General features: G+C 51.3%; 5 protein-coding genes across 5 annotated transcripts; 2 read left to right on the forward strand and 3 right to left on the reverse strand.

The window, feature by feature from the left end:
• Window positions 1-1,493: 1,493 nt before the first annotated feature.
• On the reverse strand, window positions 1,494-2,479 carry A1O1_01336 (uncharacterized protein; the record flags this gene model as incomplete). The annotated part of the gene is made up of 2 exons (XM_007722249.1): window positions 1,494-2,293; window positions 2,431-2,479. 2 exons carry the CDS (start codon window positions 2,477-2,479, stop codon window positions 1,494-1,496), a joined length of 849 nt encoding a protein of 282 aa, XP_007720439.1.
• A 1,507-nt stretch (window positions 2,480-3,986) lies between these two features.
• Window positions 3,987-5,741, reverse strand: A1O1_01337 (uncharacterized protein; the record flags this gene model as incomplete). The annotated part of the gene is made up of 2 exons (XM_007722250.1): window positions 3,987-4,703; window positions 4,755-5,741. 2 exons carry the CDS (start codon window positions 5,739-5,741, stop codon window positions 3,987-3,989), a joined length of 1,704 nt encoding a protein of 567 aa, XP_007720440.1.
• A 965-nt stretch (window positions 5,742-6,706) lies between these two features.
• Window positions 6,707-8,506, reverse strand: A1O1_01338 (uncharacterized protein; the record flags this gene model as incomplete). Its single annotated transcript, XM_007722251.1, has 1 exon — window positions 6,707-8,506. The coding sequence occupies one exon, from the start codon at window positions 8,504-8,506 to the stop codon at window positions 6,707-6,709; it is 1,800 nt and encodes a 599-aa protein (XP_007720441.1).
• Window positions 8,507-8,872: 366 nt separating this feature from the next.
• Window positions 8,873-9,780, forward strand: A1O1_01339 (uncharacterized protein; the record flags this gene model as incomplete). Its single annotated transcript, XM_007722252.1, has 3 exons — window positions 8,873-8,894; window positions 8,956-9,202; window positions 9,261-9,780. 3 exons carry the CDS (start codon window positions 8,873-8,875, stop codon window positions 9,778-9,780), a joined length of 789 nt encoding a protein of 262 aa, XP_007720442.1.
• Window positions 9,781-10,259: 479 nt separating this feature from the next.
• On the forward strand, window positions 10,260-11,855 carry A1O1_01340 (uncharacterized protein; the record flags this gene model as incomplete). The annotated part of the gene is made up of 2 exons (XM_007722253.1): window positions 10,260-10,521; window positions 10,651-11,855. The coding sequence occupies 2 exons, from the start codon at window positions 10,260-10,262 to the stop codon at window positions 11,853-11,855; spliced, it is 1,467 nt and encodes a 488-aa protein (XP_007720443.1).
• Window positions 11,856-12,198: the final 343 nt, after the last annotated feature.

Consider the following 12,198-nt stretch of genomic DNA (forward strand, 5'->3'; position numbering starts at 1 on the left):
GTTATCAGTTATCACACAGACTTTAGTGTTCTCTATGTTCCCAGCGCGGCAAGTGACGCGATAGTAGTATTTAGTACCTGATATATGTAGAGTACATTCTTCCATCTCCTGTAGACTTCAATTTGAATTACTGCTCTCTATCCTAATTCTCCTAAAATCAGGACGATTTTCTGAACACTCATAGACAGTCGTCATCCCTGTCTTGAGTCAGACCAAGGTTTTGATGCCACTATTGATGCATGGTGCGTTCGCGTGGACTGTTCCCCAGGAGAACCTGTCATTGGGATGCTTGAGCCTTAGAAAGAGAAGCACCTTCTGGGGGGTGCATGATATGATGCACTGCTTTTCAGCCGCCGATAAATAACGCAGTTGAGATATCAGGAGATGATTGATTACCGCCTCATCCGCAGACATCATTTACAGGTAATGTGAACCTGGCTTATCATATACCAGAGTCACAACGTGGATCAGATCGATAAGCACAGGTCGGTCCAATACACAATTTTCCACTCGAAGTCAGACAATTGTTTTCTGCCCTCTGCCCTTCCCCTGGGAGGAGCCATTCATGGACCGGATACTCCTAGCCAGTACAAGAGACAAGCTAATATTGGTCTAGGCTGGATGCAAGGCTTAGAGCATGGTACGTCGAGTATATTGTGATGGTTCTGGGTTAGGACACGTCCCTGAAGAAGTGGTAGACCATCTCAAAGAAAAGGACGATGCTGATCTGCCATTGACCGCGGAACAACAACCTAACATCAACGATGTACCACTGTCTGGCATACGTCCAGTGAGTAGCACTGTACCTGAGATATATTTGTCTTCACAGAGATGGACGGAAGAGCAGGCCGTTGAGCTGATCAACAATTGCCCAAACCCTCTTGAGCAAAGAAAGTCAACACTCACTGCCGTCTACTTCATTGGGTCTCTATTGTTGCTTGAATTAACCTACCTCTTACCCTGTCCATGAACGGAATTTGGTGACAGCAAACGTGCTTCTACTTGACCGGAAGCTTCCTCTCTGAAAGGACAGAGAGCTCAAGCCTTTGACTGGATTCAATATACGCAGCTAGGTATATATGAGTGTTCTTCTTGACCACTGAGGGCTCGAGTTTTATTGCCCTTGATCAACTCTAGTAAATAAGATGAGAAGCCAAGATGCAAGTACATGTACTTGCTAAGCGTGTCCAATTCCAAGAGCAAGTTCCCTAGAAAGTCGGGTCCGAGGACTCAGGATTGGATCATTTCTCTAGAAATCAATGACATCCCGACAACCGCCGAATATATACAACACATCTCTCTAGAAAGAACTTCTCTATGGGAGACGATCCTCGAAGGAAAACCAGCTCTATAGACAACAATTCGATCCAAATAACGTCGTCTAGTTTCATCGCAAGGCCTCTTTCCATTCCCAAGCCATCAATGTCCATTGACCACCCAGATTCTACCTATACCCCATACTACCACACCTACAACATCCATCCACCCGTTCCTCATACCTCCAGAATAATAGGACTCCTCTGATTGTCCAACTGCTCCCTAATCACCTCTAACCTCTGTTTCTGCAGACCATCCGCCCCGAAATTCGCATCATCCAACCACGCCTCAAACCCCCGTTTGACAACAGGCCAATCTGTATCGACGATAGAGAACCAAGCCGTGTCACGCGAACGTCCTTTATATATCATATGCTGTCTGAACACGCCCTCAAACGTGAATCCGAACCGTAAAGCGGCCCTTTTTGACGGGGCGTTCATGTTGTCGCATTTCCACTCGTACCGGCGATAGCCCAGGGTTTCAAACACGTACTTTGCCATCAGATACATGGCTTCAGTGGCGGCCTTGGTGCGCTGCAGGAGCGGGGAGAATAGGATGTTGCCGATTTCGACGACGCGATGGGCAGGGCTGATGCGCATTAGGGACAACCAGCCCACGACGAGGAGGTCGGATGGTTGGTTGTTTGCGGTCTGGATGTTGGTGGAAGTGGTGCTGTTGCTGTTGCTGTTGCTGTTGCTGTTGTTAGGAATAGAAATGGCAAAGAACAAGGGATCTTCGGATTGCGATTTAACAGTGACTGCGGCCTGGAAGCTTTCTGCAGATGTATAAGGTTCATCGAAGAGATAGGTGAAGAGATGTGCTTTGTCTTCTCCTTCGATGATGGTGTAGAGGTCGTTGGCGTGGTCGGGGTGTAAGGGTTTGATGGTGACACTCGGGCCTTGGAGTGTTACTCTGGATGGGCGAGGCGGTGGTGTTGTGAAAGAGACGGCGTGGCCGACGGGTTGGTTCCATTTTGCTGTAGCAGTAGTGTTAATTCAGTATCAGATAGATGAAAATAGGCACTCAGAGAGATATATATGTGTATGGTTGTGTCTTCTTGTTCTGGGTTGGGTTGGGTTGATCTCAGGTATTCGGTCTCGAATTGAGACTTACTTTTCTGACTCCCAACAGTCTTCGATGAGGTTTGCATTGCTGCTGTCATGCTGGGTCGGAATAGGAATGCAGGTCTCAGGCTAGCCAGCATGTGTACGTCTGTATGTGTATACAACTGGCTGTTCGTGAAGTGAGACTGTTGCTGGTAGATAGGGCTACCAAAGGAAGTTTCCAGCTGGTGATCCGAGTGAGTTGCCCGATTTCTTGTTCATAGAACGGTTTGAACGCAGAAAGGGTCTCAGATGTCATAAGAGAGGTAAAGTGAGTCAGAGGAATGAGCCGTTAGATGCTGTGATAGTATATATGATACCATACCCTAGGATAATGGATCCTCCTCTTCCTGATATTGGCCCCGGGCTGACGAGGTTGATAAGATCGCCTTGGGGACCTGCCAAATTCCACACCGGGCTGCTGAGATACGCGACCGGAGGATCTCCAGCCAAAGGCACAGCACCACGACAAACATAGATAGACAACAGATGATATGGGAGGTACTTATGTATATAATGATCAGATCAGGCTATTGAATCTGCTCTGAATTGTTGAAGATAGGTCATACTAGATTGCGAAACAACTCCAAGATGCGTACAGACGGTGTTATATCGGCAGTATCTGTATTGGCCATACGTCTCACGTTGCTACAACCGTTCGGAGTCTACAGGGCTATTGCAGGCGTTTCCAGCATCGTTGTCCTTCCCTCTCAGTGGTCCGAAGCGGTTACTGCACGCTCCGAGCTGTTCGAAACAAGGACTAACCAATATATGCTCAGTGGTCGCTCCTTGAGGGGAAGCACTCTCCTTGGGTCAGTCGTCAGTCGGGAGTTTTAGTCAGCTTGTCGTTCAGGCAATGGATAAATAGGATATATCATCAGGAGCAGGCTCAGAAAAACCGAGATGTGCTGGGAGGTTAGCGTGCACCAAAATACCAAAGTCGTCCAAGCATCAATAGCCACGCATACGCGTGGAACACTCATACACAGTGCTGTTGATGACGGTGGGAAGCTCACCGGTTTCGATTCAAGCATTTTCATTTTCACACCACCGTGTAGGTGACGGATTGCTGTTGTTCTCGGTGGGAAGCTCACCATATCCAGTCAAGCCTGATGCGGTGACCGGAAGGATACGTGATGCTATATGACAACAAGTGCTGTTTTTTTGACGGTGGGGAGCTCACCGTTGGAGGGTTGCGGCAGTAAGTTTGCCACAAAGATATGTATCAGTGTCCAGACTGATAGCGTGCTGTTGGTGACGGTGTTTGAGCATCACCGATCTATATATCAGGATGTACAGTAGCCAAAGAGGGAGTGCTGTTGTTGACGGTGCTTAAGCATCACCGAGTCCGTTCAGCTATGGGGCTGAGTCGAGGAGTGTTGTGGCGTAGTTGAAATCGACCTTGAAGTGTGCATGTGTCAGTTGTTCAGAAGCAGATGCCGACTATAACCGTCACAGCCGTTGCTCATTCATCATATAGATCGACCACAGAAGGATTGGCACGAGTGCAACTTGCGCGCTCTGATGTCTTTGGACAGCGACTACAGCTCTGTGAGAGGAAGTACCTTATGGCGATGGATCATCCTTTTTCAGGCCGGTGACGGTCTCTTCGTGCTCTTTCGAGAGCTTCTTGTGGCTGATGAACAGGCTCGCAAAGATCCCCAGAGCACCTAGGGCGGTGAACATGATGAACATGTTCCGGATGCTCCATGCAAAGGCTTGCTTAACGGCAAGTTTTTGAGCCGGAGGTAGCGTGTGGCCAAGCATGACATTTGCACCGGCATTTTTCCCGGAAAACTGCTCCACAAGCGAAGGTGGCAAGCCAGCTTCAATTAGAGATGATCTGCGAAGGTCCATGCTTTGCTGGAAGACGATGCCACCAACAATGACCCCCAATGACAGAGCCAGGCTCCTCATGAAGCTTTGCGTCGATGTGGCTGTGCCTACCTCGTCTTGGGCAACATCCTGCTGGATGGCGATCAGAGGTGGCTCGAAGAGAAGCCCCGAGCCGATCCCTTCGACGATCTCGAGGCCGACAATGGTGCCAATGGAGGTGTCAACGTCCAGCATGATGTAGAGGCCAGTTCCCAAAGTCATCAGGATTGTGCCCAGCCACATCGAAGGCCTATATTGGCCTGTTCGGTGTATGATGACGCCGTTTATGACACCGGTTCCGGCGGTGGCCACGATCAACGGTACCAGAAGTACACCCGAACGAAGTGGCGAAGCTTCCTTAACACTTTGAAAGTAAAGGGGCAGATAATATTCTGCGGAAATGAAGACCTGTACGACGGGTCAGTCTAACTGCGGCTGAATATGGAGAGCTCAGCTTACCATGCCGTGGAAAAATGTCGTCATTAGTGTGGCAAGGTTCCTTGTCCCGAAAAGTGACAGCGGTATCACGGGATACTTCGCCAGCTTCTTCTCGCTGTAAATGAAGATGATAACCATCAGAGCACCGAAGACCATCAAACAGACGACTTTTGCGGAACCCCAGGGATAGACCGATCCACCCAGGTCAAGGCCCAGGAGTAACATGACGGTTACTCCCAGGATGGAAATAGAGCCAAACCAATCGATGGCCTTAACACCATCCATCACCGAAGTGCGTGGGTTGTGAACGTCCAGGAAAGGGACAAGAAGCACAAAGGCAGTACCTGCGATCGGTAGATTGCAATAGAAACACCACCGCCATGTTACTTCTTGAGCAAAGGCACCGCCGAGAAGAGGACCGACAGCTCCGCTAAGAGCCCAAATGCCTTCACACAAGCCCAGCCACAGGCTTCTTTCTCTCACACTGAACAGATCAGAGATGGCGACGTTGACCATACAAATCAGGCCACCAGCGGCAGCACCCTGTATGCTGCGACCAACGATGAGCATCTGCATATCAACGGCGGCAGCACAGACGATGGAGCTGGCGAAGAAGACAACGACCGCCGCGAGTAAAATCGGCTTCCGCCCCCAGATGTCGGACAATTTGACCCAAATCGGAGCTGCAGCAGCATTGGCGATCAGATAGGATCCACCAACCCAGATGTAGCCTGCTGCTGAATGAAGATCGGCGGTAATTTTGGGCACCGCAGTGGACACAATGGTGGAATCGAGGGCGGCGATAAAGAGAGACAGATACAGCGCAATGAGGATCATGGTGATTCGAAACCTGCTCCTCCTTCTGACCTGTGACATAGACCCGCCCTGCCCAGAGATACCCGAGTTGCTATCGTCAATTGGTACATCTTGCGGCTCGTGGAAAGGAGTGATGACATCCAGTTCCCGGGGTGGCAGCGAGGCTGGAGCTGGAGGTTGCTTTATATCCATCTGTTGTTGCACTTCTCAATCAAGCGAGTCGGAACCCTTGACACTGATACTTGTGACTGTGAGAAGGCGACAGGTTAGGAGACTTGAGCTTGAGGAATGTATGTAAGCGGAGGACCCTAAAGGAGGGAAGTTGTAGAATGGCTAAAGCCTGAAGGGCAGAGTCTGGGGGGGACACATACATATACCTAAATGGCTAGCTGATGGCTAGGTCGAGTGTCATCATCATCAGCCGGCCAATGTCAGTCTGGGGTCAATCGTGATAGTGGAAACGCCTTTCAAGTTTAGCATGTCCAAATACTACGTACGTAGTAGGTAGCATAGAAAGAGGCAGAGAGAGGGAAAAGAGAGGCGAGAAGTGAGAAAGATGGAGCAAAAGCTGAACTTGGTTACAAATGAAATTGAGTCATGGATTTTTCATTGTGGAGTCTACCATTAGAACAAAAATGCTCGACAGTAGTGTTGCAGCATATGCACGTATACGTTGCCGTACAAATTCTTACCTGTGGGCATGCATTGTCTGGACACCTAACTATCAGGTACCTAGGCATGCTTGGAGTCCAGCATAGTAGTAAGTTTGGCAAATGTACTGGGTGAAACGAATCGCCGGATCCATCAGTTCCCATTCCAGACTCGCAAAGCCCGGACTGAGGGATCAGGCGTCAGAGAGCCCCAGCGACCTCCTATACTTCGATCTTGGAACTCCACTAATGGAACAACGCAGATTGATCTCCTTTCCTCCGAGAGGACCGGAAGGCTGCATGTCCATTTCGTGATTGAAGCATGGATACTGTTTTGAGAGTTCCTGTATGTCAAATATAGAATTGGAAAAGGAAGGACACCTCATACACTCACGGGTGGAATCAGTGAGGACGCGACTGGAGAGGGCAACCGGGGACACAAGGCAGCGAATGGTTGAATATAAGACTGCAAAGTCAAGATGTGGAGTATCCAAATCTTCACCTGGTCTATCGATTGATCCTGGCGGCTTTGAACCTGCTAATCTTCTTCTCATTCCCATCTTCGCCATCTCCCCCCCTGCCAGGGGTGATCATTTCCCCGTAATTGTCCTCTTCCCCGTTGCCCAGAAACCCATTTTCCTGGGCATGAATGCGCTTCATACGCTGTCGTTGGTATTCTAACGCTATCTCGCGACGGTGGGCCTCTTCAGAGAAATCATCGGGATCAGGGGCTGCAGCGTCGGTGGTGGACGGACGTTCGACAAGACTTGGAGAGACAATCTTTGAGGGGGGAGTCGGGGAAGTCGGTTGGCCTTGAACGCGCCCGGACGAAACATCTGGCAAAGTCATTGGAGGAGCGAACATGGGCGTTTGTGGCTGTGACTGTCGTGCGGCTTTGAAACGAGACTGTTTTCCGGCAGTGGCTGTCGGAGCCGGTGCAACAGCTTCCTCATCAACGGAAACGACCTCCCTCTCAACAATGGATTCGTTGATCGGTCGAACTCTAGGCGTGTCTGAAGTCTTCTGAGGTGTTGTCGGAGTGGCCGTGTTGGCTCTATCAATCGCAGGTTCGCTAGCAATATCCAGGTCGGAAGAGAAGGCAACCTTCTTTTTGCTCGACTTTCCACGCTTCACTCCCGCTTGTCCCAAAGACGATCGCTGCATCGCAGGCTTCAAACTGCTCTTCCTGGCATTCTCTGCCCTGGCGATTGCAGCCTGTCGCGCAGCTTCGGCCGCTGGCGGACGTTGTTCCGGCTTCAGTGTCTCTTCGACCAGCTCCGAGGCCGCTTGAGGACCCACGTTCTTCAGACCAAGTTTCTCCTGCAGTTCCTCCATTCTCTTTCGATAGCCGCGTGGAATAGTGAGTCGATGAGTACTCTTTCCGGTTTCGTCCTCGGACTCGTCCTCGTCGAGAACATCGTCTTCTTCAAAGTCAGAATCCAGCTCAAACGCCTCATCTTGCTCGTCGTAAGAAATATCAGAGGCATTGTCTTCCAGATCAAGCTCCGCAACGATGGCGCCAACTTCATCCATGCCTCTTGAGTATTCCCACATCTCTCGACGGAGTCTGGCTTCAGTCTCCGTGTCCGTAGGATTACTACTAGGGACATCTTCCACATGGTCGTTGACTTTTGTGGCAGGCTCAATGGAGGACTGTCCGTCGGATTGGGCAACAGTCGGGACTTCTGGCTGAGCCGATTTGGTGGACGGACCTGTTTCCGCATTGCTTCCTGTTGCAGAGTCCACCCTCGTAATCTTGCCGTCCTTTTCTTCCAGATCTTCAATGCCAGCCTTCTTTAAAACGTCTATCAGCTGAGGTGCGGACGAGCCGGGGGTCTGCACCTTGCCCGATATTACTTGGCCCGACTCGTCCAGCTCCTCGGTGATCTCTGCAAGTGGAAGGCCCGCATCCTCCTGATGGTCTGGCTCCCCAGCGAGCAGGAGAGCGTTTCTCTTCCGTTCGGCATCCGAGAGCTGTTTTCGGACTGTCTCGATGTTCCGCGAGACATAATCAACCCGCTTAGACAAGAGGTCTATCAGTTGGGCAGGTTGTCGAGGCCGTGCTCTGGCATCCACAAGTAGCTCTTTCAGCTCCTTGTCATCGACTACCTCTGGCTTGAAATCCTTCGCCGCCTGCAGACATTCTTCAGCGGAGGAATCATCTGGCAGGCCCAGAAATTCTTCCTTTAGACCCTCATAATCGAGCTCAAGTGTCTGCCAGTGACGCAACGATTTGCGTAGTTTGGCGATGTTGGCTTCAAGCTCAAGTCGTTGTTCTTCCACTCGAGCAAGAGCCGAGTTGTCCATAATGGGAAACGCAATGCCTTTGTGTTGGAACTCAAAGAATCTGAAAGAACTGACTGTAAAATTGTCTGCAAATCTTGCGGATGTTAAAAACGCCCCATTTTACGCCACCAGGGAATGCTTAGTCATTCACTGCTTCACCAGCCACAGCCTCACCACGGATTCATCCTCTTTGTTGAACTTCACTTTGCATATTACCTGAGGATCTCTACTATCCATCCACAGCGAAAGCTAGGCAAACTGACATAAGTGCTTCAAGGATGATGCATTTAACTCTTAGCATTCACGACATCTCTTCTTAGTCGCGGAAGAGCTCCAACTCTTGGAAACAGTGACACCGCGCAACTAAGCAGATGAAGCGTCACCATCATGGATGAAGAAGACACCACCGGTATGCTTTCACGGCCTTCCCTGCCATCATTTGCCATTATAGTGACTCGCGGCTGCTTTAGGGGCCAATAAATGCCCTGTCTGTGGAAGTGATCCTCGGACCCATCCTGGACTTCGCTTCAAGATCAACACGAAATGTTACCATCGGATATGTGAAGGATGTGTCGATAGACACTTCTCCAGCGGCAAAGCAGAGTGTCCCGTGGGAGGCTGTCATGTTAGTCTCTGGAAACGAGAATGGCGGACGCAGACATTTGAAGACCTGAAGATCGAACGCGAAATCGAGATTCGCAAAAGAGTCAACAAAATGTAAGTTGCCTGTCCCCTGAGTCTGCTTCTCTATTGTTCCCCTGTCTGACGTGTTTAGTCTTGATCGGCGGGAAGATGAGTTTGAGACGAAGCGCGACTATGACGACTTTCTGGAACTACGAGAAGAGTTGATCATGAATCTCGTCTTTCGCACTGACGTCGCTGCGACGAACCGCAAACTTAAAGAATACGCACAGGCGAACGGCATCAAGACAGATCCCACAGAGGCGACCAGCGAGCCTGGAGTGAAAGCTGTCAAGAAGAAGGACGTTGCCCCCGATGCTGCGGACCCTAGCGGCTTGATCAAGGGATTGAAGAAGATTGTCCTTGCCAAAGCAAAGGCACCCTATGACCCATTCATGGGTATGCCTCGGACCAAAGACTACTACCAAGTCGACGACAAGTATGTCAGCAAGGTCAGAGGCAAACCGGCCGATGCCATGCTGGCTGGAGGGTATGATTTTGCCGAATATATGGACGAATGTTTGCTGCGGGCGTTTGCAGGGCTTGGAGTCTTTATCGAGGACGAGATGTCCACCAGAGATAACACCGCTATCCCGATTCCCGGTGCAGCATGAGTTGAATATTTCAGGATCCATCCTGTTCATGTACAAGAATATGCAGAGGCGTGGTCATGGGTACTTGCTGGGTTGGAGTTATAAGGTACAAAATGAAGCAATTTTTCGAACCACGACAATCAAGCCCATCAGACGAGTCAGTCGAAATCTAACATACTAGAGGAAAAAAATCCATTCACCTCGCAATCTTAGATTCACTCTGCAGTGCATGACCGGTTGTGATGTCCTAGGATTATACGCTCTTAGTTGTTAGTTGATTCAGTTAGTACTAGTAGTAGTGGTAGTAGTACTGCTAATAACAAGATCTAATCTTATCTCCGCCAAGATTTCGAACCCTCCAAATTCGCTTCCCACACCGAGAGCGAGATCCAGAGCGACGACGAGAGGCGCAGGTTGTGGTGAAAGGCGAGATCACAACGTTTTCAAACACACCCATCCCACCTCGTGTGTAATCCTTTGCATCCAAACAGACCGCCGCCATGCCGGGCCCCACGAATACGTTATTGATCGAAGGGACGTTTTCCGAGCTCGCAGAAGAATTCGCACAGTACCTGGATGCCTTGTCCAAAGCCGAAGAAGGCGCCGGCGTGCAAGCAGAAATCGCAGACCCGTTGAACATCATCCGAGAGGCCGAGCAGGGAGAAGAAGCAGTCGAGGCATCCACGATCCAGCCGCAGAAAGATGAGGTGTTGAAAAAGCTGGTTACCAAGGCCTCGATCCTCAACTCGGCGCCCGAACGAGGTACGCACCCCCAAAGCGAGATACCGCCAGACACTCCCAAATCTTTACGAACAACGTGAGGAACGAGGAAGAGCAGAAACGTCGATTCTTCTCGATGGACAAAAAATGCTGACCTATCCTCAAAAACAGAATTCACGCCAGCATATAACCTCCTGATCAGCCTCTCCCTGCAATCTCCGATCTACGAACAGTTTTTTGCGCGGATATGCCAATACCTCAGCGAGCAGCCGGTGACCTCGTCGGCGGTCTACGGTGCCTCGCTCGCCCTGCAGAGCCTGACGACCGTGTTCAACGTTCTCCCACCGACTAGCGAAGCGCGATACCACGTGTTCCTGGCCATCCTGAAGGTCATCAAGGCGACATCCTCGTCACAGGCGTTTGAGGCTTTAATACCACAACTGGAAACCAACATCCCAGAATGGCTGGCGGCGTGGCAACTCGACGATGAAGACGCGCGCAGCCTGTACACCGCGGTGGCCGACGTGGCTGCGGTGAGCGGCAACGACGATCTCTCGTACGCCTACCTCATGAAAGCACTGGAGACGATCCCACCCGAGAGCGCCGCGGACGGCGAGGCGCAAGAGCTAGCGAAGCGCACGCTGCGTCTGGCCCTGACGAACCCGTCCGTGACCGACTTCACGGCCTTGACGGCCAACGACGCGATCCAAGCCATCCGCCGCGCCGACAGCAACTTGTTCGACCTGCTCGAGATCTTCTCGTCCGACGACTATTCGTCGTACATCGACTTCCTGGAGACGAACGAGCTGTCGTCGTTGGGCATTCAGGAAGAGAGCGGCGACGTGCTCAGCACCAAGATCCGACTGTTGACTCTGGCCAGCATCGCCGCGACTTCGCAGACCCGCTCGGTCTCGTACTCGACCATCGCCTCGGCCCTGCAGGTCCCCAGTGAGGACGTGGAGATGTGGGTGATCGACACGATCCGCGCCGGTCTGGTCGAGGGCAAGCTGAGCCAGCTAAAGCAGGAGTTCCTCGTCCAGCGCGCCACCTACCGCGTCTTCGGCGAGAAGCAGTGGACCGAGATCCAGGGCCGCCTGCTCGTCTGGCGTCGGAGTCTGGAGAGCGTCTTGAGCGTCGTCAAGGCCGAGCGCGAGCGTTTCTTGCGTGAAGGTCCTACTCATGCCGATGCCGGCGTCAACGGCTGGGGCGACGGTGGAGATAACCAGAGAGGTCATTATGGTGGAGACAGGCAGAGACGACAGGGTGGTGGTGGTGGTGGTGGTCGGAGAGGCGGTGGTGGCCAGTACCGTGAACATCGTGAGCAGCGTGAGCAGCAGGGACCCAGAGAGGTCGAGGCTGTCGGTGGTGGAGATTAGTAGTCTTGAAGCCTTTCTCTCTGCTTTCAATTCTCCTTGTTTGCCGCACTCGAAAAGGCGTTTTTGCAGGGGTCGGAGTTGGCGTGCGAGACGGGAGGAAAACGCATGCAGTGGCAGAAGACACAAGAACAGATTCTCGCATCACCCCCGTGCGATGGCGATGGGGAAGTGATGAAAATGCTGACGAGAGGAAGGAGAACAACTTGCTCATGGCGACTCTCCAACCGATTCGAACTTCAGGTAATGGGGAGGAATACCTGACACTCATGTCCCTATCGCATACTGGCTTCATCGCCCTACGACTACTTGCATAGATTGAGAAGGAGAAGTCTTCTAGCCAGAT

Source organism: Capronia coronata, assembly GCF_000585585.1.
Source record: "Capronia coronata CBS 617.96 chromosome Unknown acBCG-supercont1.1, whole genome shotgun sequence".
Taxonomy (NCBI): domain Eukaryota; kingdom Fungi; phylum Ascomycota; class Eurotiomycetes; order Chaetothyriales; family Herpotrichiellaceae; genus Capronia; species Capronia coronata.